The sequence below is a fragment of the Galeopterus variegatus genome, unplaced genomic scaffold, assembly GCF_000696425.1.
Source record: "Galeopterus variegatus unplaced genomic scaffold, G_variegatus-3.0.2 Scaffold633, whole genome shotgun sequence".
In the NCBI taxonomy this organism is placed as follows: Eukaryota; Metazoa; Chordata; class Mammalia; order Dermoptera; family Cynocephalidae; genus Galeopterus; species Galeopterus variegatus.
Window position 1 is genome coordinate 26,074 of NW_007726744.1, and position 22,037 is coordinate 48,110.

The window sequence follows — 22,037 nt, forward strand, 5'->3', positions numbered from 1 at the left end:
ATCGGCGCGGGGCCAGAGGGCAAGGCCCTTGCGCCCCCCAAGCCCCTAGGTGGTTAGAAGGGAGATCTGTCTGGGGCTGCAGTCGGGGCCTCCGGATCCAGCGGGAAACCAGGGCAATTCCTCGACGGTGGGAGGGGGTGCGCCTCGGGGTCCGAGGGGAAGGTGGCCCCCGAGCAGAGTCGCCACCTCGTCGCCCCGCCCCTCCCCGCCCGGACCGAGTCCTCCACACCCCATAGGCAGCGGTGGCCCTCCCCGCCTCCCCGCCTGCTCGGCGCTCGCCCCGCCTCGGCCCACTTTAAAAGTTTACTCGAGCCCGGACGCGGGTGACGAGAGCCATGGCTGTCTACGTCGGGATGCTGCGCCTCGGGAGGCTGTGCGCCCGGAGCCCGGGGGCGCTGGTGGCCCGGGCCGCCCTCTCGCGGAGTTGGCAGGAAGCGAGGTTGCAGGGTGTCCGCCCCCTCAGGTACGGGGCCCCGGGAAGGGAGGGGCTGGGGCAGCCCCCCGGGATGGGATCTTGGGGGTCCTGCAGCGCTTTGCTGGGGACCGATGCTCCTCCGGCTGGGAGGCCCGCAGCTGCCCCGCCTTTGGATGGCGAGCCCTGGGGAGTAGGTACCCCTTTCCCCCTCCCCCAACCTTGGCACCTAGACAACAGGAAAAGCTGGCCTTGCTCGCTGGAATAAGAGCTGCAGCTGGTGGCAGCTGGTGGCTGCTGTGATCCTTAGCTAACTCTGAGTTCTCGTCCAGGACTCTAGATTCTTTCCTTTATAGGGCACACAGAAGGCCAGGAGTGTGGGCCTTTAGCAGTGTATCCTGAGGGAGAGGGGCAAGGGCCAAGGCCTGGCCTCTGCTCCCAGGACACTGCCTCTGAGCTGGAGCCCCTTCAGGGATAACCTTGGGGATCAGCCCTAGTTGCCCCCACCCAGGCCACTAAATTTAGCAGTCTCCCCTCTCCTCATCAAACACTGCTTTTGCTTCTTCCTACCTACTGCCGGGCCTGTTTTCTTCTGTCCTCCGTGCAAGGGATGGGGCTGGCAGGCAGCTTCGCCATCTGGGTAGCAGTACAATGAGTATAACTGCCTTCCTGGTGTCACCAGCCCTTGGGAGGACCCCTTGAGATTGCAAATGTGAAAGTGCCTTGGTTACGTAGGGCTGGCTCGCAAAATGCTATCAGTGGTCTTGTCTCCAACACTCAGCAGAGGGGAGGCCTGCCCACTACTGAGCCTGCCCTGCCACCCAAACCAGCCAGATACTAAGTCTGTGGTCAGGATGCCATTTTTTTTTTTTTTTTCCTAAAGGATCCGAACCCGTGGCCTTGGTGTTATCAGCACCGCACTCTCCCAAGTGAGCCACAGGCTGGCCCCAGGATGCCATTTTTTGACACCAGGTGGGGTGGGGGGCTGGGCACAGGAAAGGGAGAAGAAGCCTGAAAAGGGCTGTATCTCAGAGAACTAGATTTGGTATTTAAAACAAACAAACAGACAAACAAAAAAATGGGTGGGAGGAGTTGGAAGGAAATGTAAACTGTTTGGCTAGATCTCCAAGATCACAAGGTTTTGAACTTGCTGGTTCATGAAAGTGTGCAATGCTTTAACATCACTCTGCCTCATTCCTGAGAAAACCCAGTGAATCAAGGCTCGTTCGTAGGTTTGGGTGAAGAGAGCTGGGTCCTCTTCTAGCTCTGTCACTCACTACTTTCCAGTGCCTCCCTAGGCTCCCAGCCTCTCCTCTGGACTCATAAGTGCCCCCTCAGGCTGTGAGGACTCTAAGGAAAGTGAGTCCCAAAAATGTACATATTTTATGGTGCTACATGAGGTCATATCAGATTCCTGACTCTTGACCTTGTGAGTGAACTACTCTGTAGGTCACTTACCTGCTACGGGCCTTTGATCTCTGAGGGTGGAGGCACCAGGCCTCAGAGAAATTCTGTCTCTGTGTCAGAGACCCATTTATTCAGAGAGATCAGATTTCCTGAGCATTTAGCCTAAATCTTTCCCATCCCTCACACTCCCTCCTTTGTGCACCCTTATCAGCTGACTGGTGGGTTTTGTTTGTTTGTTTGTTTTTTAAGATGACTGGTAAGGGTATCTTAACCCCTGACTTGGTGTTGTCAGCACCACGCTCTCCCAAGTGAGCCAACTGGCCATCCCTCTATGGGGATCCGAACCCATGGCTTTAGTGTTATCAGCACCACACTCTCCAAAGTGAGCCATGGGCTGGCCCGTGACTGGTGGTTTTACCTGATTTCTCTCCTACTCTCTTCTTCAGAAGCCTCAGGAATCTCAAACATTCCTGAGACCATATGCTGTGCCAAGCACCTCGAGGGTACTGTGCATATGGAAACCATAGAATTCAGTCGTCAGCCTTCCAGAAACATGCAGTCTAGTGAGAGGAAGAGATAAATCAAAGTGATCACTCTTCAGTGTTCCAAGTGCTATGGTGTGGAAAGCTCCTGGGCTTCTGTCCTCTGCCCTTTCTGGTCAGCACACAGTTTGCTTTCCTGCTGCACAATAGCCCAGGTCTGTTATTTATGAAATCCCCGGTTTTGCCCGATAGGAAAGAACAAGAATTTAGAAACCAGACTGTCTTGGGTGATACCCCTGGCTCCTCCACCTACTGGCTGTGTAACCTTGAACATGTTATTACTTAGCCACTAAGCCTGGTTAGTTTGTTGTTAATACTACCTACTTGCTGGGTGGTTGGGCCATTGAACAAAAGCTTCCTCTTCTCAGCCTTTCTTTGGAGGCAGGGCTGGTCCCTGTAAACCTTTGAATGGTGTCTGGGTGGGAATTCCAACTGATCTGAAAGTATAAGAAGATCCTCCTCTGTGTCCTCTTCCTTGGACCTGATTCTTTCCCCTGGTCGGTAGTCAAGATGGTGGCTTCTGCCCAGCTGCAAGTCAAGTCCTTGGATCTGCTGGACATCCCCCTCTCCATCCAAGTCAGGGCTGTCCAGAGCTTTTTTCCCTGGAAGGAATGAAAAAGCTCTTCAGGGCTCCTCACCCGCCAATCCCCCCCCTTGTCCACATTCCCCTTTCCCCATGGAAGGTGGATGGGCTAATCTGGGGCTTCAGGGAGCCTCCAAGGACACACCTGGGGTGAGCAAGCTTCCTCAAGACCTCCCCTAACTAAAGTGGGCCTGGGGCTGACTGCGAGGCAGCTGCATGCAGGGTATTGAGAATACTAGGAACTGGGAAGGATGGAGGCAGCAGTGGCTTAAGCCTCTCAGAATTGGATGTGGTGCTCAGAGGTGGGGATCCAGTGGCTTGGTGCTGATGGTGGGAACAGAACGGTAGGTGGGCTTCATGGACCACCCTCCAGGGGGGTAGCTAGCATCATGTGGGACTAACAACTTAAACATGCAAATGGAACTATAATATGCTGATCTATATAACGAGCTTGTATTAAACCTGAAGTGTTTGAGGTGGAAACCATGAATAGTTGCCAAAAATAGGCTCTTCCCATAATACCCAAAGGATGATTTACAAATGATTTGATGATGATATCCCTGTGCATTCCACTGGGGATCCTCCGTTCTAAATGTAACAATAGAAAATAAACTATGAACTCGGATATTGCTGTGAGTCAGCTGTGTCCCCTAGAAGTTCATATATTAGAAACTTAATCTCCATTGTGACAATGTTAAGAGGGTGGGAAATCCACTTGTGGTAATTGACAGGTGGTGCCTTTTAAGAGGTGCGCTAGTGAATGGATCAACCATATCCACTCATGGAGCAACTGGTTGTTAGTTTAATGGGTGGTCATGGGTGTGGTTCTGATGGCTTTATGAGGAGAGCCAGTGAGTGGATTAGCTCTCTTACTCGCCATTGCTTCACCCTGTAATTCTCTGAATTGCCACCAAAAGCCCCTCACCAGATCTGTTCCCTGGACATTGGGCTTCCCAGTCACCAAAACTGTAAAAAATAAATTTCATTTGTTTATAAATCATCCCATTTTAGGTATTCTGTTATAAGCAATGGAAACAGACTACGACATTGTGATCGGTGAACGGTTCACATCCGTTTTAGTTACCGTCCCTTACCTCGCGTGCAGTAGATTGCAGTCTACTGTGGAGGCTGCAGTAGGGGATACAAAAGTGAATGAACTTGTTTTCACTGAAAGAGTTCTTTGCCTTTTTAAAAGAGATCTACAGGGGGAGACCAAAGACACCGTGCAGTACCAGGAAGAATATCAGTCAAAGCAGGAAGAATCTGATTGGTGGGAATGGGAGGGATGACTTCCTAAAGAGCACAGGGCTTGAGCCTGATTTCTGAAATGATAGAGCTATAGCTTGAAGTATGAAGCCTTCATACTTGTACAAAATCTTTTTTTTTTTTTAAGATGACCGGTAAGGGGATCTTAACCCTTGACTTGGTGTTGTCAGCACCACGCTTAGCCAGTGAGCTAACCGACCATCCCTACCTATATGGGATCCGAACCCATGGCCTTGGTGTTATCAGCACCACACTCTCCCGAGTGAGCCACGGGCCGGCCCACTTGTACGAAATCTTACTTGTGCTTGGATCATTAAGAACCCTGAGTATGAAGCCCTCCTAATCTCTCTCATTATTTTACTTATTCACACCACAAACCGAAACTTTGGAGCCGGACAGATCTGGGTTCAAATGAATCACTTTCTCGCTCAGTAGTTTTTGACCTAAGCTGAACTTGACTTTTCTCAGAAAATGTTCAGCACAGCATGTTCAACCAATTTCAGCTGTGAGCTGTTTTACAGGTGGTGCTCGTGTGACAATGGCTTGCACATTCTCGCAGTGACTTCGTGGCCCATGGTTTAGTAACTGTATGGAGTATAGAAGGGAGAAGGTTCCAGCATGGAGAACTACCTAAGCAAAGGTGGGGCTACTCAGAATGTGTTGACAGGACTGTGCTTATGCAGACGGTTGGAATAAAGCTGATCATACAGCAACATACGGGCTATAATTTCATTTCTTGAGTTGGCCTTGACATGGGAGTGCCCTAATAATGACTGGTAACAAGTATGCCAGGTGCCTCTCCCTTCATTACTAAACAAGTTGTGTTTCTAGCTTACGAGTCACATTTTGTAAACCCCAGTGGCGTGTATGTGTTTCTCGATTTGAGAGTTAGATGACAGGAAAGCAAGTCCCAGCCCTACCGCTTCTTCTTTATTTTTTATTTTTTATTTTTTTAAAAAGATAACCGGTAAGGGCCGGCCCGTGGCTCACTCGGTAGAGTGCGGTGCTAATAACACCAAGGCCCCGGGTTCGGATCCCACATAGGGATGGCCGGTTCGCTCACTGGCTGAGCGTGGTGCTGACAACACCAAGTCAAGGGTTAAGATCCCCTTACCGCTTATCTTATTATTATTTTTTTTTTAAAGATGACCGGTAAGGGGATCTTAACCCTCGACTTGGTGTTGTCAGCACCACGCTCAGCCAGTGAGCGAACCGGCCATCCCTATATGGGATCCGAACCCATGTCCTTGGTGTTATCAGCACCGCACTCTCCCGAGTGAGCCACAGGCCGGCCCGCCAGCCCTACCGCTTCTAACTTAATCTGGCTTTAGGCAAGTAACGTAACCTCTCTGGATCTTAGTTTCTTTGTAAATTAGGCTGCTTGGACAAGAGGCTTTCTACATTTCTGTAGATATTCTGTGATTCTGAAAGAGGCTGGGGTTTGAACCTGATCCCTGAAACCGATAGGGCTGTGGTTAGAAGTAAGAAGCCTTATACTGATATGAAATCTCACTTGTGCTTGACCCCTTACAAACTCTGAGTTTGAATCCCTTCTAACCTCCTGACATTCTGTGATTCTGTAGTCCTCTGAGTGAACAGAAAATATCAAGAATTTTGATACTAGAAAGCTGAGCTCTGGGTGTTGTATGTACCTCAGTAACCCCACTGCTGACTCCTGGACTCTCTTCCCCTAGAGGCTCTGTCCAAGTGCTCCCAAGGGAACACCTGCAGCCTGGTTGCCTCTTGACACCAAGCGTTTCAGGCTTTCAGAAATGTCCCTTTCAAGAAAAGAGTTCGCTGGGCCCAAATAATATGTACTTTTTCTACATACCCACAAATATACATACACCAGTGGTTCTACAGATGGTGAGAATGGAACTTTCCACCAAGACGGAGTATCTTGTTCAAAATCTTTATTGTAGCTCTTAGTATTTGGGAGTTCTTTGTAGCCTGTGTCCGTCAACAGCTGTAGTCTCCTTCAGGGAGGCTATGTTGGGTGATGGAAAGATCATGGGACCTTATGGTATAATTATACACACAGCAGAGATCTTAAGTGTATAGTTTGATGAGTTTTATTATTTTTTTGGTGGCTGGCTGGTATGGGGATCTGAACCCTCAACCTTGGTGTTACAACACCATGCTCTAACCACCATGTTGAGCTAACTGGTCAGCCTCTTAAGATTTTGTTCATTTGTTTGTTTTTAGGCACACACACACACACACACACACACACACACACATAATTTTGGGGGTCTCTTAAGATTTTGTTCATTTGTTTGTTTTTAGGCACACACACACACACACACACACACACATAATTTTTGGGGTTTTTTTGGCAGCTGGCTGGTAAGGGGATCTGAACCCTTGACTTTGGTGTTATTTTTTAAAATATAGTATGTGAAACAAAGTTCATTTTTTACTGAGGACCTTTTTAATTTTTATTTATTTATTTATTTTTTAAGATGACCGGCAAGGGGATCTTAACCCTTGACTTGGTTTTTTCAGCACCACACTCTCCCAAGTGAGTTAACCAGCCACTGAGGACCTTTTTTAAACATCATAGTTATTCTTGTGCATTTAATGTCCACCATGCACTAAAATGGCCGTTCACTAAGAAAATTACCATTTAGTAGTGCTCTGTTTTGGATTTTATTTGTCACAATAGCACCTCCATTTTCTCGAACAGTAGTAGCTGCACATTGTAGCTGGTATAAATGTATCACTCATCTATGCAGCTACAAAATATTATAACTTTATTTCAGGATAAAACAGTTATTACAGGTGCAAACTCAGTAGTTCAGGGTTATCCTTTCCTGCCCAAGCATCAGCCATCTCTACTTCCATATCAGGTACCACAGGAAGGTCAACCACTAGCCTAGTGTCTCTGTGCAAATTAGGAAAAGGAGCACCCGAGAGGATGCAGCTCCCTGGTACGTGGCATGGTGAGTTGCACATGAGCTGGAAGGATGCTGTACTGGGATCATGAATGTTGAGGTGGTGTGCATGGGAGATAGGACAGGAGATCCTGCCTTTCAATGTGTTGGACCATTTAGCTAGAACACAAGAGTGAATGTGTTGAATGAGGACTGAGGCTTTCCTATGAGTACAGCACGTGAACTACATAGACAGATCAGGGCTCTTCCTGGTTGCATAAATGTGGGTCTTGGATTTTGCCCTTCACATGACAGATCCTGTGGATCTTCTGTCTATGCCAGGAAGTTGCTCCATCTTTTAAACATTTTAGGTACCCTTGTATTTTTCCTCTTAAAACTTTCAGATGGAAAAAAATTGTAAACACCACTGCACGGTAAAATAACACACCTGTGTACCTGACACTTAGAGTTAACATTTAACCAGAAAATTATAAATAAAATAATTTAAACATTACAGATCAAGTTGAAGTCCCTTTTATATGTCTCCTGTCATAAATATAATATATGTCATATCAGAGCTTTTTCTCAATAGACTTTATTTTTATAGCAGTTTTAGGTTTACAGAGAAATTAAGCAGAAAGTACAGATAGTGTCCCTATCCATTAGTATGGTACATTTGTTACAGTTATAAACCAATATTGATCTATTATCATTAACTCGATTTTGCATTAGGGTTCCCTCGTTGTGTTGTACAGTTCTGTGGGTTTTGCCAAATGCATACTGTCATTTATTTACCACTATCAGAGCATGTTTTATACTTTTAATATGTCTCTGAATCCACGGACAGTAAGTATATTGTATCATTTGGTTTGTATTTAAAGTTTACATTTCTTTAAACATGTAAACACAATCATGCCATGTCAGTAATAAGTGTTCTTAGGTTTTGCAATTTTTTGTTTCCATAAATAAAACATATTATGCTTTTGTTATTTCAGCCAAAGTAGTATCATAGTTTCCTTCTTTTTTTACTCAGGAGTATGTGTTTTTGATGTCTATTCACGTTGACACTTATAGATCTAGGCTATTTGTTTTACCTGCTGTATAGTAGTCCATTGTATGACTAACAATGGAATCGCTCTGTTGAAGAGTTGCCATTTTCAGCTTTACTAGACATTGCCCCGAAGAGTCTGTGCTACCGTGACCACCACTGCACCAAGTGTTGCCGTTTCCTCACATGCCTGCAAACGCTTAGTACTGCAGGACTTTAAAGTGTTTGTTGGGCCGGCCCGGTGGCGCACTGGATAGCGCGCCGCTTGGGAAGCGCGGCGGCGCTCCCGCCCGAGGGTTCGGATCCCACATACAGACCGGCTCCCGCTCACTGGCTGAGCGAGGCGCGGGAGCAACACCGAGGGTTGCGATCCCGTTGCCGGTCCCCGGCCCGGTACGGGGGCAACACTGAAGGTTGTGATCCGTTGCCAGACACGGAAAAAGACAAAAAAAATAAAATAAAGTGTTTGTTACTCTGGTGGGGGCAAAAGGGTAACTCACTGTGGTTTTAATTTACATTTTACTGATTATCAGCAGTGAGATTGGGGTATCTTTCGAAATGTTTATTGTCAAGCCTGTTCATATTCTTTGCCTGTTTATTGTGTTAGATTATTTGTTCTTATTGATTTGTGTTTTTTATTATTATTATTTTTTTTTACTTACAGGCTAAATATTAATCCTTTTCTCTTATATATAAAATGAAATTTGTAAACCGAGGTAGTTGTATGTCTTTTAGCCTTGATGATGTATGTTTTTCTTAGGACCTAGGGACCTGCCTTGCACCCAGTTCCTGTGGAGGGAGGGGCAGAGGCCAGTCTATGACCTGGAACAAAACAGGATATTGCTTTCAATTTCATTTCTTCTTTTGGCAGCTGGCCAGTATGGGGATCAATTTCATTTATAAAGCCTTGCTGGTGGCTAGCGTGGCGCCACCCCAGGAAAGCGGCTTGGGGAATGTCCCTGCAGTTCTATGGGCCTCTCAGAACAAGTCACGGTTCTTTTGTTTGTTTGTTTTGTTTTGTTTTTGGTGACTGGCTGGATTGGTATACAAACACATAACCGTGGTGTTACCAGCACCATGCTCTCCCAAGTGAGCTAACCGGACAGCCTCTAAGTCACAGTTGAGTCCACCAATCCTTCCTCCCCGGTGCCATCAGAAAGGATTAAGAGGCGTTGCTCAGCACCTGAGGTAGTTCTAACCTCTGGCAGGGGCAGGGTCCACCTGCAAACATCTGGCCCAAATTTCGAGAACCTTCACTCAACAGATAATATGCAATAGCAGGCAAAACAAACAGCTTCTCCTCTTAGGTTGCCGACCTGTTTGCTTATTTGCAATCATCCCTGCTTCTGCTGGGCTCTCCCTGTGCTATCTACCAGACCCTATCAGATCTGTGGAATCCTTTGTGCCCACAGTGACCTCTAGCCCAGGACTTCGGTTGCCAGACCTGGAATGTCACAGAATGCCACAGCTTCCATCTGAAGTTCCCTGAACCAGCCAGCCCGTGTTTTTCTTCCAGTTCCTGCCCATAGCCTAGGCTGGGCTGGGCAGAGTCAATACTGGGGCACAATGATTTCCAGGTTTGTCTTGAACCAGGGGTGCAAAGCCATTTAGGTTGGTGCTGGGACAGGAGAGCTGGAATCAAAACAGAGATCAGAGGCAGTAAAGAGGATGAATCGGATACCACAAATAAATCAAGGAAAAATGCCAGTGTGTGCTTGAGGGCTGCAAAGTGGGTAGCCTAGTGGCGCAGCTGCTGAAGGGACCCTCCCAGTTGGGGTTCTTTGTGGGCCCATGACACTCAGAAGGCCCCATCAGCTCTTGGGGGCCCCCAGGTTAGCCTGTGAATGGGCTGAAGTGTAAAGCAGGTTAGCCTGTGAATGGGCTGAAGTGTAAAGAACAGTACACTCAGAAAGAGGTCCAGATTTGCCACCCACCAGGGGCAGAACCTTAAAAAACGAACCTCTTGCTTCTTCATCCATAAACAAAGTGGTCCGAGACTAATGTGAGGATCATGCGAGACGCTTTTATTTGGGAAAACAGGATCACAGTCCAGGGCATACACACAGACCGGGGTGGTCTTTAGTATGTTCAAAGCACAAAGAAAGGGTTGAGAGTTTTACTAGAAAGAAAAATGCAACGTATTGTTTTGACAGAAAGCTCATTGACACAAGCGGAGTTTTGGGGAGTTGGCAGGTTTTGATTGGTGAGTGATCCCCACAGATAAAATTAGTCTTAGAGTCATAGAAGGTTGTTTCAGCAGCTTCTAGGTAAAAACTAGTCATAGGATTAGAGCAAGCTGTTTCAGCAGCTGGGTTTGTAGAAAATTCTTCATGTAAGGGGTGCTGTGTGCCCCAAGTGGTTTTTCCTCCTGGCTCCTCAACTCCAATTTTAGTTTGGGCATGACAAGAATGACCCAATTTGTATAACCAACTTTCACATACCAAATTTGCTGCAAATTGAATGTTAATTTAGAATAAGAAAATAATTTGCTAAAAATTGCTGAGACTTTGAAGGTCCTTTTCTTTCACGATCTCTTTAGGCAATTTGCCAGAAATGCTGACAAATAAATGCTTCTTGATTTGCAACCAGCCTCCCCTCTCCAATTCCCAGGAACTCCCAGCACTAGGGTGGTGGGCAAGATGCTAAAGCATGAGCTCCATAGGCTTCATGGCTTCTGTACTTACTGTCCCCTAAAAATCTTGTACCAATTTACACTGGTCTGTTTCTCCACATCCTTGCCAGCATTATGTATTATCAAGTCTTGTTTTTATGTTGAAATTAATAACCATTTTATTAATTTTCTCTAGTTGGGGAGCTTTATATAGGCAATATTGAATGCAGCGTTATAATTCAGTGCTCTAGCTTATCCCAGGATAATCTCTTTCTGATTGCACGAAGCCAACTAGGACACAGACTGGCTCGGGTTGCAAGAACGAATTCTCATTTAGCTGAAGCTGCTTTCTAGTACTGCCTTTGAGTTGTCTTTGATAAGAATGCCTATCATGGAGTTTTGAAATTAAACTTAGACTTCTTTAGAAAGGGCAGAGGATTACTGATTTGTTATATTTTCCCCTCTAGTAACTTTTCACTTATTATTGTATGTATCAGACAGGTTGAATTACTTTCAATATATGGAGAGAGAGTTTTGGAATAGCAGGTTTTTGGGCCAGTGGCATAATAATTCAGATGAATGATCGGAAGGATTGAGTTTAAAGTATCAGCTACTAAAAGATCAGAGACTATGTCCTCTGGTCTCCATACTTTCTCTCTGCAAACACACACACACACACACACACACACACACACTTTTGCCACTATTTGAAAGTGGACTGCAGACATCATAGTATCACTGTTTTTCATCTTTGCTTATCTTCTGGGAAACAAATGCCTCATGATTGTTTTGCTTTGATTCATGATATGGACATCTTTTTCTATTACTGGCCACGTGTCTTCTATCTTCTGTGACTTTGTGGCAGATTTGGTGATTACTATGTTCTGTGTGTCAGCGTCACTCGGTCTGTCTTAGTGGAAAGCTGTTTGCAATCAGATGATGAGGCTGTTTAAATCAACATTTTTGTGGCCTCTTGGACAAGTTGCCTAATTTCTCTGTCTCAATTTTCTCCTTGTGTAAAACAGGGATAAAAGCACTTGTCTCCCATGAGTTGTGGTGATTTGCCTAGAAAACCTGTATGACAGGACAGAGGAGTGCTTAGTGTTTCTATCTCTCTTCGTTCATGTACCTGCAGATTTAGCCATCTCTGCCTCCCCCCTGACAGTGCGATTTTTTTTTTCATAAAGCAGAATCATTATACTCTTGACTTGTCATTAAAAGTCTCTAGGACATTCTTGGAAATTACATTGTAAAGCAGGTATTTAGTTATCGGGTGGATCTTGTTTCCCGCTGGAGCAGAGTTCCACTTGGGGGCTGCCTTCTGAACCAAAGCCTCGCATCCGGTAAGCCTGTGGAGCCAGCTATTCTGTGCTCCTGAACCTGGAGAACATGTTTACATGTACGTGCATGTATGAAACCGGTTGGTAGGGCTAACAGTGTGCCAAGAACTGTACAGAGAGCACACAAACTGCTTTATCACTTATTGGAACTCTTGGGAAGGAAAAATCTTAACTATGTTCAAAATCGAGATTATTACTTTTCTTGAGTCATTTCTAAAACAGAAATCACAAACAGATGTGTTTTCTTGGCTTGCCCAGCATTATTTATGAATGTATGTATGTATTTCACACAGAAGTGATATGCTGCTTTTATTTTTCTGGCAGAATGGTAAATAGATACTATAATTTGTTGCTAAATTTCATTTATTAATTACGACTATATCAACACTACCTTAAGCCCTTAGGTTTTTTTTTTTTTTTTTAACTTTGTCTCGAATTATACCACAGATTCAGAAAAGTACACATATTTTAAGGGCTTTCTTGACAAATTTTTGTTAAACTGAACACACCCATGTAACCAGCACTTGGATCAAGACCCCAGGAGCTCCCTCATGACCACTTTAAGGTCAGTAACCCCCACCAACTGACACTCTCATGACTTCTAACAGTACATAAAAATGGAATCAGACAATAAATCTTTTTCTGTCTTCTTCCATTTAACATTTTAATGAGATTCATTCATTCATATTGTTGGGTGTAGTCATAGTTTCTTTGCTTTCATTCCTGTATAAAATTACAAATAATGTCACCATTTATTTAGCTATTAGACCTTTGATGGACATTTTGGTACTCTGTATATTGGAGATGATACAAATATCTAATACTTGTCTTGTGGTGAGCACATGTATGATTTCTATTGTGTAAAATACCTAGGAGTAGAATTATGCACAATTTTTAAAGTGTGCATTCACTGGTTTTTATATATTCACGGAAATGTGCAACCATCACCATAGTCAATTTTAGAGCATTTTCATCACCTCACAGAGAAACCCCATACCCTTTAGCTATCACCTCTCAATTCTCCCTTCCCACCCCGCACCCCCTCCAGCCTTAAGCAATCACTTAACCTATTTTTTGACTCTATAGATTTGATGATTCTGGACATTTCGTATAAATGGAATCATACTGTTTGTATGGTTAAAATAAAGAGATGACCAGAGCTAGCAGGTTAGCTCAGCTGGTTAGAGCATGGTGCTGATGACACCAAGGTCAAGGGTTCAATCCCTATACCAGCCAGATGCCAAAAAAAAATAAACAAATAAAAGTAAGGATCTGTCTTTTTTTTTTTTTAAAAGATGACCGGTAAGGGGATCTCAATCCTTGACTTGGTGTTGTCAGCACCGCACTCTCCCAAGTGAGCCAACCGGCCATCCCTATATGGGTTTTTTTTTTTAAAAGATGACCGGTAAGGGGATCTCAACCCTTGACTTGGTGGTGTCAGCACCGCACTCTCCCAAGTGAGCCAACCGGCCATTCCTATATAGGTTCCGAACCTGTGGCCTTGGTGTTATCAGCACCACACTCTCCCGAGTGAGCCACGGGCCGGCCCTAAGATCTGTCTTTTTGATAATAGCCATTCTAAAAAAAAAAAAAAAAAAAAAAAGAGATGTCCAAAGTATGATTTTATCAATCACATGGTTTATTACCATACAAAGAGATTTTCTTCTTTTTTGTTCACAGTGCTTAAAGAGAGGGGATAATAATGAAGAACAAGTAGTGGGGGGATTAAGAGGAGGAACAAATAAGAGGGGGAGAAAATGAGAATAAATCTCACAGGTACACTCAATAGAGGGGGTACCTTAGCCACATAGTGAGTGGGTTCCAATTTTGTTAGAGTCTAATTGTTAAAGTCTAGTTGCTCAATTAGGATGCAAGCAGTCCTCTGTGGAAAAGTCAAGTCTAACTGAAGTTTGAGGTGTACCTTTACAGGAGAGATTCCCGAGGTGGATGTGTGACCAGCACATCAGTGATCCCTGAGGACAGACTCTAAGATCTCCTGACGCTAGAGGGCAGTACCGGTGTTGGGGTGGGGGGGGGGAGGTTTCAGAAATTAGCTCAAAGGCTGACAGGATGTGGCCCTGTCTCAGCCTAAGCTCTCAGTCTTCAAAGAAACAGCCGACAGAGTGGAGCTCTGCCATGGCCTAAGGTCTTAAAGTGTCTGTCAAACTCCTGGGTTGATATGCATTTTGGAGTCCAGTAGTTGAAGTCAATAACTCACAAATGGAGTCTGATAAGTGTGGCATAGTGTTCTGAAGGGGAGGGGAGTACATTCCATGTTCTTATCACAGCAAAATATAAAAAATGTAAAAATATAAACAAATGTCAAAATCTCTCCAAAAACAATGAGTTTAATGGGGAATGAGCTCTGCAGTGTGGAATACGCATGCCATAGGAAACAAAGGGTGTATTCAGGGAGGCAGAGGAAGACAAGGGTTTTTAGAGGTAAAATGGGGAGAATTACATAAATTGTTTTGAAACAATTATCCTTTCCTATAAGGATCAATAAGAGTGCTGTGAGTCCAAGTTTGGACAGGGAGTTGCTGGGCCGATGTTCTTGCAGAAGTATTTTTTTGTATAATGTCATGGAGGCCTTTGTGCAAGTTTGTGCTTTTGGGAGTCTTTTGTAATAGTTCTTGTTATCAGGCAATCATGCGTAAGAACCCTCCCTTTGTGGTCTTCCCAAGCTCCATTTTGTTAGGGATTGACACAAGTGACTCCATTTTGATTCTGATAACTTTTACACAAACTGTGTAAGTGTTTGGAATCATTTCAAATAGGTGGTCTTTTGTCACTGGCTTCTCTCACTTAGCATAATGTTTTTGAGATTAAGCAATGTTGTAATATGTATCAGTATTTCATTTCTTTTTTTCTTCTTCTTTTTTCTTTTTTTTTTTTGGTGGCTGGCCAGTACAGGGATACAAACTCTTGAACTTGGTGTCATTTCTTTTTATGGCCAAATAACATATTCCATTGTATGGATGGATATACCACATTTCGTTTATCCATTCATCTGTTGCTGGACATTGGGTTTTTTCTACCTTTTGGCTATTTCAAGTAGTGCTGTTGTAAACATTCATGTACAAGGTTTTTTTTTTCCTTTTTGTCTTTTTTCGTGACCAGTTACGGGATCGCAACCCTCGGTGTCGCGCCCGCACCGCGCCCAACCAGTGAGCGGACTGGTCTCTATATCGGATCCGAACCCTTGGCGGGAGCGCCGCCGCACTCCCAAGTGCCGCACTCTACCGAGTGCACCACCGGGCCGGCCCATGTACAAGGTTTTGTTTGAACATCTTTCCGTTCTTTTGGGTATATACCTAGGAGTGGAGTTGCTGGGTCATGGTAATTCTGTGTTTAACTTTTTGAAGAACCACCACACTGTTTTTCACAGTGGCCAAACCATTTTGCATTCCCACCAGCAACATACTAAGATTCCAATTTCTCCACGTGCTTGCTGTGAAAGGACACAATTACAACAAATTTAAATATCTCAGTTGGCTTTATTGTGATTCTAGAATCAGGCAATACTTCATTCCATTAAATGGAATAAGTGTTCTGATGAGCTGAGCAAAAGAGGTTGACTTTATAGACAGAAAAAGTGCTGAAGAAAGCAGAAACAAGAGAAGTCAGATCAGTCATTTCAAAGTTACTTTCTTTGTTAGGTGGGGACAGGGAGACAGAACAATGGAAAAATAACTGATTATTTAACATCAGGTTACTCAGACTGTCCTTTCTATGTGAAGATTAAAGCAGAGGGATTTGAACCTTGGACCTTGGTGTTACAACACCCCACTCTAACCAACTGAGCTGACCGGCGAACCCTTGTTTGTTTCTTTTCCACTGGCTAGTACAGCCATATACATGCATGTATTAAAACAACACAGTGTACCCCATAAAAATAAATATTTTTTTAAAAGGTAGAAAGAAAAATCAAGAGATGGTTAAAAGTGAAAAAGTCAAGTGTGAATTCAGGGCAAGGTGGATGAGAACTAAAAATGTATTTATAAAACTGGATTAAGAATCTTTTTCATGTGTGCATTTAACACATAGAAATTGTCTAGCAAATGTTAGTTTCCTTCTTTTCTATTTATTATATATTCAAGTTTTGACAAAAGGAAACATAGTTAATGTAGTTGTGTCTTATTTTACACTATAGACATGTTCCTCAAAAGTATAAGTTGACAGCCAGCCACACACAAAAACGTGTAAGTTGAAATTTTTTTTTTTAAAAGATGACCGGTAAGGGGTTCTCAACCCTTGACTTGGTGTTGTCAGCACCACGCTCAGCCAGTGAGCAAACCGGCCATCCCTATATAGGATCCGAACCCGTGGCCTTGGTGTTATCAGCACCGCACTCTCCCGAGTGAGCCACGGGCCGGCCTGTAAGTTGAAATTTTATAAACTAAATATCTTAAATGAATTATTGGAATTTGCTTTAATGACCTTTGTTAGCAAATTTTAACCTTATCACTTCTACATTGTGTAAACTTGAACAGTTCTAAATCAATTTTACTTAAAGTAAACCTTTCTATTTTTTTTTTTTTTATTGCCTCTGCCATCGCCACCCTTTTTTTTTTTTAAAGATGACCAGTAAGAGGATCTCAACCCTTGATCTGGTGTTGTCAGCACCACGCTCTCCCAAGTGAGCTAACCGGCCATCCCCATATAGGGATCTGAACCCGTGGCCTTGGTGTTATCAGCATCACTCTCCCAAGTGAGCCACAGGCCGGACCTCATCCCCGTCCTTTGTATATATCAAGTACTGGGTCATATATGTTTGGCATAAGATTTAGAATAAAATATCAGTATAGAACACCTCCCTATTAAGACCAATTATGAAATAAACTGCTAAAACTTATTTATAAAAATAAAATTAAAGCAGAGGGAACTTCATTATCATTCCTACTGAAGATTTAAACTGGCTTGTTTGAGAAATTGGCTCTCTCCTGATTTCTCAGGTGGTCAGACAACCATTTAGTTTAGGTTTGGTGATGTGAACTTCAGCTGGGATGACTCCATTTTGATTTTTAGTCTGGTCTGTTGTGGCCTAGTGCAGAAACTTAGTCCAAATCAACGGTCTCCTACAATTTTTATTTTTTTATTTAATTTATTTATTTTAATGTAATTTTATTAGTATTATTTTTTACATTCTATGATGTTGCAGAGCAGTTGGGCGGGAGTGGGAGAGGGGAAAGGGGAAGGAAATGGGATGAAAGAAGGAGGAAGGGTGGGATTGAGGCCTGTGGCACCCCCTCATTCCCGCAGGGGAGATTGGTGGGCTTCCGGCGGTGGCTTGGTCATTGCTGGGCTGGATGCCCATGTCAGGGGGGTGTGGCAAAAGCCCTCGCCCCCCAAAACCCCAGCTTGGGAACCCAGGTCCCTTTTTGCTGTGGCTTGGTGGTCATCACTGGGCTGGTTGCACGTGTGGGGGGGGTGTGGCTGAGACCCTCAGCCCTGCACCGCCCCAGCTTGGGAGAGCCCCAGGGTGCTTCCTGTGACAGCTCAGTGGTCTTCACTGTGCTGGCTTGCAGGTGTGTGGGGGGGGTATGGCCAAGGCCCGAGGCCCCCTACCACCCCAGCTTGGGAGAGCCCGAGGTGCTTCCTGTGGTGGCTTGGTGGTCATCACTGTGGCGGTTGTGCATGTCAGGGAGGTGTGGCTGAAGCCCTTATCCCCCACCCTTGGGACTGGCTGCAGGTTTCTGGGGGCATTGCTGAGGCCCTCAACTCTCCCCCCTTTATAGCTAGGTAGCCCAGGGGACTTCCAGTCCTTCTAGGTGTTATGGGTGTTCTTTGGTGAAATGAGATCTTTACTAGTTAATATCACACTTTGTCTCTGGTTGCAGGTACTTTGTTTTTTCTTTCATTTCTGTGTTGGATTATTTGCTGTTCCAAACACTTAAACTCCGCACTGGAACTAATTTGTTGACCTTTGCTTACTTCTAAAATGGGGGAACTTCCTGTGGGAACCAGCACTTGAGCTCTGTGGTTGAGCTAGATTGCTGCTTTGCTGCTGTTTCCCTAGGGAAGGCTTTTTGTGCAGCTCAGGGCTTAATGGTTGACTTAATAGGCATTTCCAGGTCTAGTGAAATCCGGTGCACCTGGGTTGTGTAGAAACTCTGGTCTGGCCCTAAGTCTTTTCATCAAACTGCACCCCATGCGATTCTATATTCCTGACCACTCTCCTCTGAGTGGTCCTTCACTGATTGGGGGGCAGATCAGCTGACCTTGCTGTGTTCCAGTGTTCTCCCAGTAGGCCCATCTCCCCCACCACCCATGCTCCAAACACTTCCCATGGGACAGGCCGCGTGCTGGTCCCTTACAATGCCTCACCAGCCTCTAAGTGGCTCTTTTCTTTCAGTTGTTGTGGTTCCTGGCTCCTATGTGGGTCCAAGGGAACTCTATTAGTGGTCTTGCTGTCCTGGGGGGCCACCAAGTCCCTCTTCTCCCCTGCCACTTCCAAGCAACTTCATCCCAAGGGCACAGCTGTGGCTTCTGCTGGTTCCTGCTCCATGCGCTCAACAGCTCCAGCCTGGAAGCTGCCAGGGCTTGTAATGGTTGGATTTTTCTTTCTCTCATCGTGGCTTCTCCCACCTTCATGCACTCCATAGGTCTCTCCTCCTCTTCCCCTGAGCTCTAGCGGCCCCATCTTGGCTGTCATTGCTTTTTTATAGCTGTAAATTGGTTGATTTGTGGGAGAGAGTGATGCTAGGGACCGTCTCTTCTGCCATCTTGTCTGGAAGTTGAACAAAGAGAGGTCTACAATTTGTATTTTTAACATTGCCAGCACTTGCTTTTTTTTGCCTTCCTAGTGGATATGAAGTGGTACCTCATTGTGGTTTTTATTTGCATTTCATCTGCTTGTTGGTCATTCATATACCTTCTTTGGGAAAATGTCTATTTAAGGCCTTTGCCTATTTTTTATTTTATTTTATTTTATATTTATTTTTTATTTAAAAAAAATTTTTTATGAGTATACTCGTTACAAATCATACTTATTCTTTATGCTCCTTATCCAATCTTTCCCCTCTCCCCACCCCTCCCCCCTCTAATAACCATGGATTTGTTCTCTCCGTCTGACAGATTAACTGTTCCTCTGTTGGTTTGTTGCCTAGATGACCTGTCCAGTACTGAGACAGGTGTGATCAAGTCCTCCCCTATTACTGTAAATCAGATGCTTCTTCTATGACGCTGGAGTGTGCTTTGTGGAGAGAAATTTTTTTTTTTTTTTTGTCTCTGCTGGTGCCTCTCCGTGGGTCAATGCAGTTGAGAGTCTGGCGTGCCATCTATATGGTGACTGTGACTGCTGCTACAGAGACTAGACACTTTTGCAGCAGCCATGGCAATTGCAGTGGCTATGGTGGGCTACCCACGTGAAATGGTGTTTTTGTTATGCTCTTTACCTGGTTGCAACTGGGTTTGGCTTCCCCCAGCTCCACGCCTCAGGGCTCTGGTGAGGCCCCACTTCACCTGTTTTTTAATTGAGACGTGCATTCTTTTTAACTCATTCATTTGGTCCTTCATTTGACCACCTCTTGTGTCCCAGGCACTTGGGCATTGGGGATAAAGCAGTGAGCACATTAGTTGCCAACACTGAAAAGTGAAGAGAATTCTTTTTTAAAAAAAATCCTTGCTCCTGACTTCTCTTACAAAATCAGATCTGGGCCTGAATTCTCACAGGCGAACTCTCTGAGGGCAGCTTTAGGTGGGTCTCTGTTTTCTCTCCTCTTCTCAGATCTCCCACCTGACCTCAGTCCCGCTGGCCCCTGGGGGCCTTGGGTTTTACAGTACCCGGTGTAAGTAGCTACTGAGAGCAATTGGGACTGCTTGCCCTCCTCCTCCAACTCTTTCAGCTTCCCACACCCACATAAAAACAAAAACAAAAACAACTTTTCTTAAAACCAAATTTATTTATGGAAAAAGAAGTGGCCACCCTTTTTTCCCCAGGCATTTGGGGTGTGGGTGGGAAGGAGAACCAGTCTGTTTGTGCTGGGCTTTCAAAATGATGGGTGGTTCCTAAGTTTATGAGCAAATTGCATTGATAGGAGTTTCTAGAACTCTTTTTAACTCTTTGGAAGAGCTGCCTGTTTCCACCTGGCTCTTGCCCTATCCCAGTCCCAGTTTCTTGGGATCAGTTAGTAGAAATTGTGTAGGAGATAAAATCGAGGTCAGATCGTAGAAAGCCAGAACCGAAATTACCCCACCCACTCTTCTCTGCTAGGAGTAGGGCGTGGGCAGGCCTCACTGTCAAGTAGAGGCACTTGCACTGGGACCTCTGCTTCCAGCTCAGCTATTTGCCAGCCAGGCAGGCCACCTGACCTCTTTGCACTTCAGCTTTCTTACCTGTGGAATGGGAGTTCATAATTTTCACCTGTGTTTTTTTAGAATTAGATTAATGTGTATCAAAGAAACCCAAACTGAGAGTGGCTTAAAGGAGATGGGAGTTTCTTTTTCCAGGAGACAGTCGGTCTGTGGCTGGTGTGGAACGTCCTGCCATCAAGGTGCCAGACTCCCTCTGCCTCATTGCTCTGTGGTTCCCAAGATTACCACGTGGTCCAAAATGCTACCATTTTTTTTTTTTTCCTGTTCCGGGTAGCATTCCAGCCTGAGGAAGGGAAAAAGGAAGATGTCCCTTCCCTTTAAGGATTCTTCTTGAAAGTTACATGTTCTACTTCTCCTTAAACTTCATTGGCTAAAACCTCTCCCAATTATAGGGGAACCCAGTTTTGCTTCCCCCTGCCCTGCATACCTTGTTCTTCCCAGAAACTGTCCCCAAGGCATGCGTGGTCAACCAACAGAAGATAACACGTGGTCATTCCAGCACAACAGCTGCAGAGTGGGCTGTCAGTGCCCTACTCTATCTAATCATCAGGAGTCCTGAACAGCTTTGAACTTCTCCTCTCTAGAAACTGACACCGCCCCATCCCCAGGAACTATTGCCCAATTAATTTAGGGGTTGCTTCACCCTTGGGAGATCCAAACTCAAGGATCCTCTGTCCTTAATCAGAGAGAATGCTCTTTTCCCCAGTTCACTCCCCAGTTTCCACTCAGTGCCAGCAGCCTAGGGCCATGGTGCAGAAACCCTGGAAAAGGAAACTGAAGCAAATCACATGGCTTTGACTAAGTAGAGAGGTGACCTATGAAAAGAGTAGGACAGCCGCAACCTAGACCTTGCTCCCTCCTGATGAAGAGGCCCCCTGTTTGTCAAAATCCATAGAATAGCACAACACAGTAAGGAAACTTTAATGCAAACTATGGACAGTGTATCTATACTGTTTCACTAACTGTACCATACTAATGTGAGATATTGATGATAGGGGAAACTGCTTGGGGTTGGGATGGGCTGGGATGGGTACATGGAATTCTATGTACCATCTGCTCGTTATTAAGTAACTCTAAAACTTCTTTTTAAAAAAGTTTATTGTTTTTATTTTTATTTTTTAGGCTGGGATGGGTACATGGAATTCTATGTACCATCTGCTCGTTATTAAGTAACTCTAAAACTACTTTTTAAAAAAGTTTATTGTTTTTATTTTTATTTTTTATTTTTTTTTAAATTTTATTATTATTATTATTATTTTAAAAAGATAACTGGTAAGGAGATCTTAACCCTTGACTTGGTGTTGTCAGCACCGCGCTCTCCCAAGTGAGCTAACCAGCCATCCCTATATGGGATCCGAACTCGTGGCCCTGTTGTTATCAGCACCGCACTCTCCTGAGTAAGCCACGGGCCAAACCAAGTTTACTCTTTTTATTTATTTATTTATTTTTATTTTTTTAAAGATGACCGGTAAGGGGATCTTAACCCTTGGCTTGGTGTTGTCAGCACCACGCTCACCCAGTGAGCAAACCGGCCATCCCTATATAGGATCCGAACCTGGGGCCTTGGTGTTATCAGCACCGCACTCTACCGAGTGAGCCACGGGCCGGCCCCAAGTTTACCGTTTTTAAAAAACAAAAA

The 22,037-nt window shown here is 44.7% G+C and overlaps 1 protein-coding gene across 3 annotated transcripts in view; it reads left to right on the forward strand.

Moving 5' to 3' along the window:
* The first annotated feature begins 335 nt into the window (after positions 1–335).
* The window catches only part of ACSF2 (acyl-CoA synthetase family member 2), a 40,008-nt gene continuing 18,306 nt past the window's right edge, over positions 336–22,037 (forward strand). For all 3 annotated transcript variants that reach the window (XM_008570818.1, XM_008570820.1, XM_008570819.1), the window contains exon 1: positions 336–463. In XM_008570818.1, coding sequence (XP_008569040.1) covers positions 336–463 — 128 coding nt within the window. The remainder of the gene's footprint in view (positions 464–22,037) is intronic.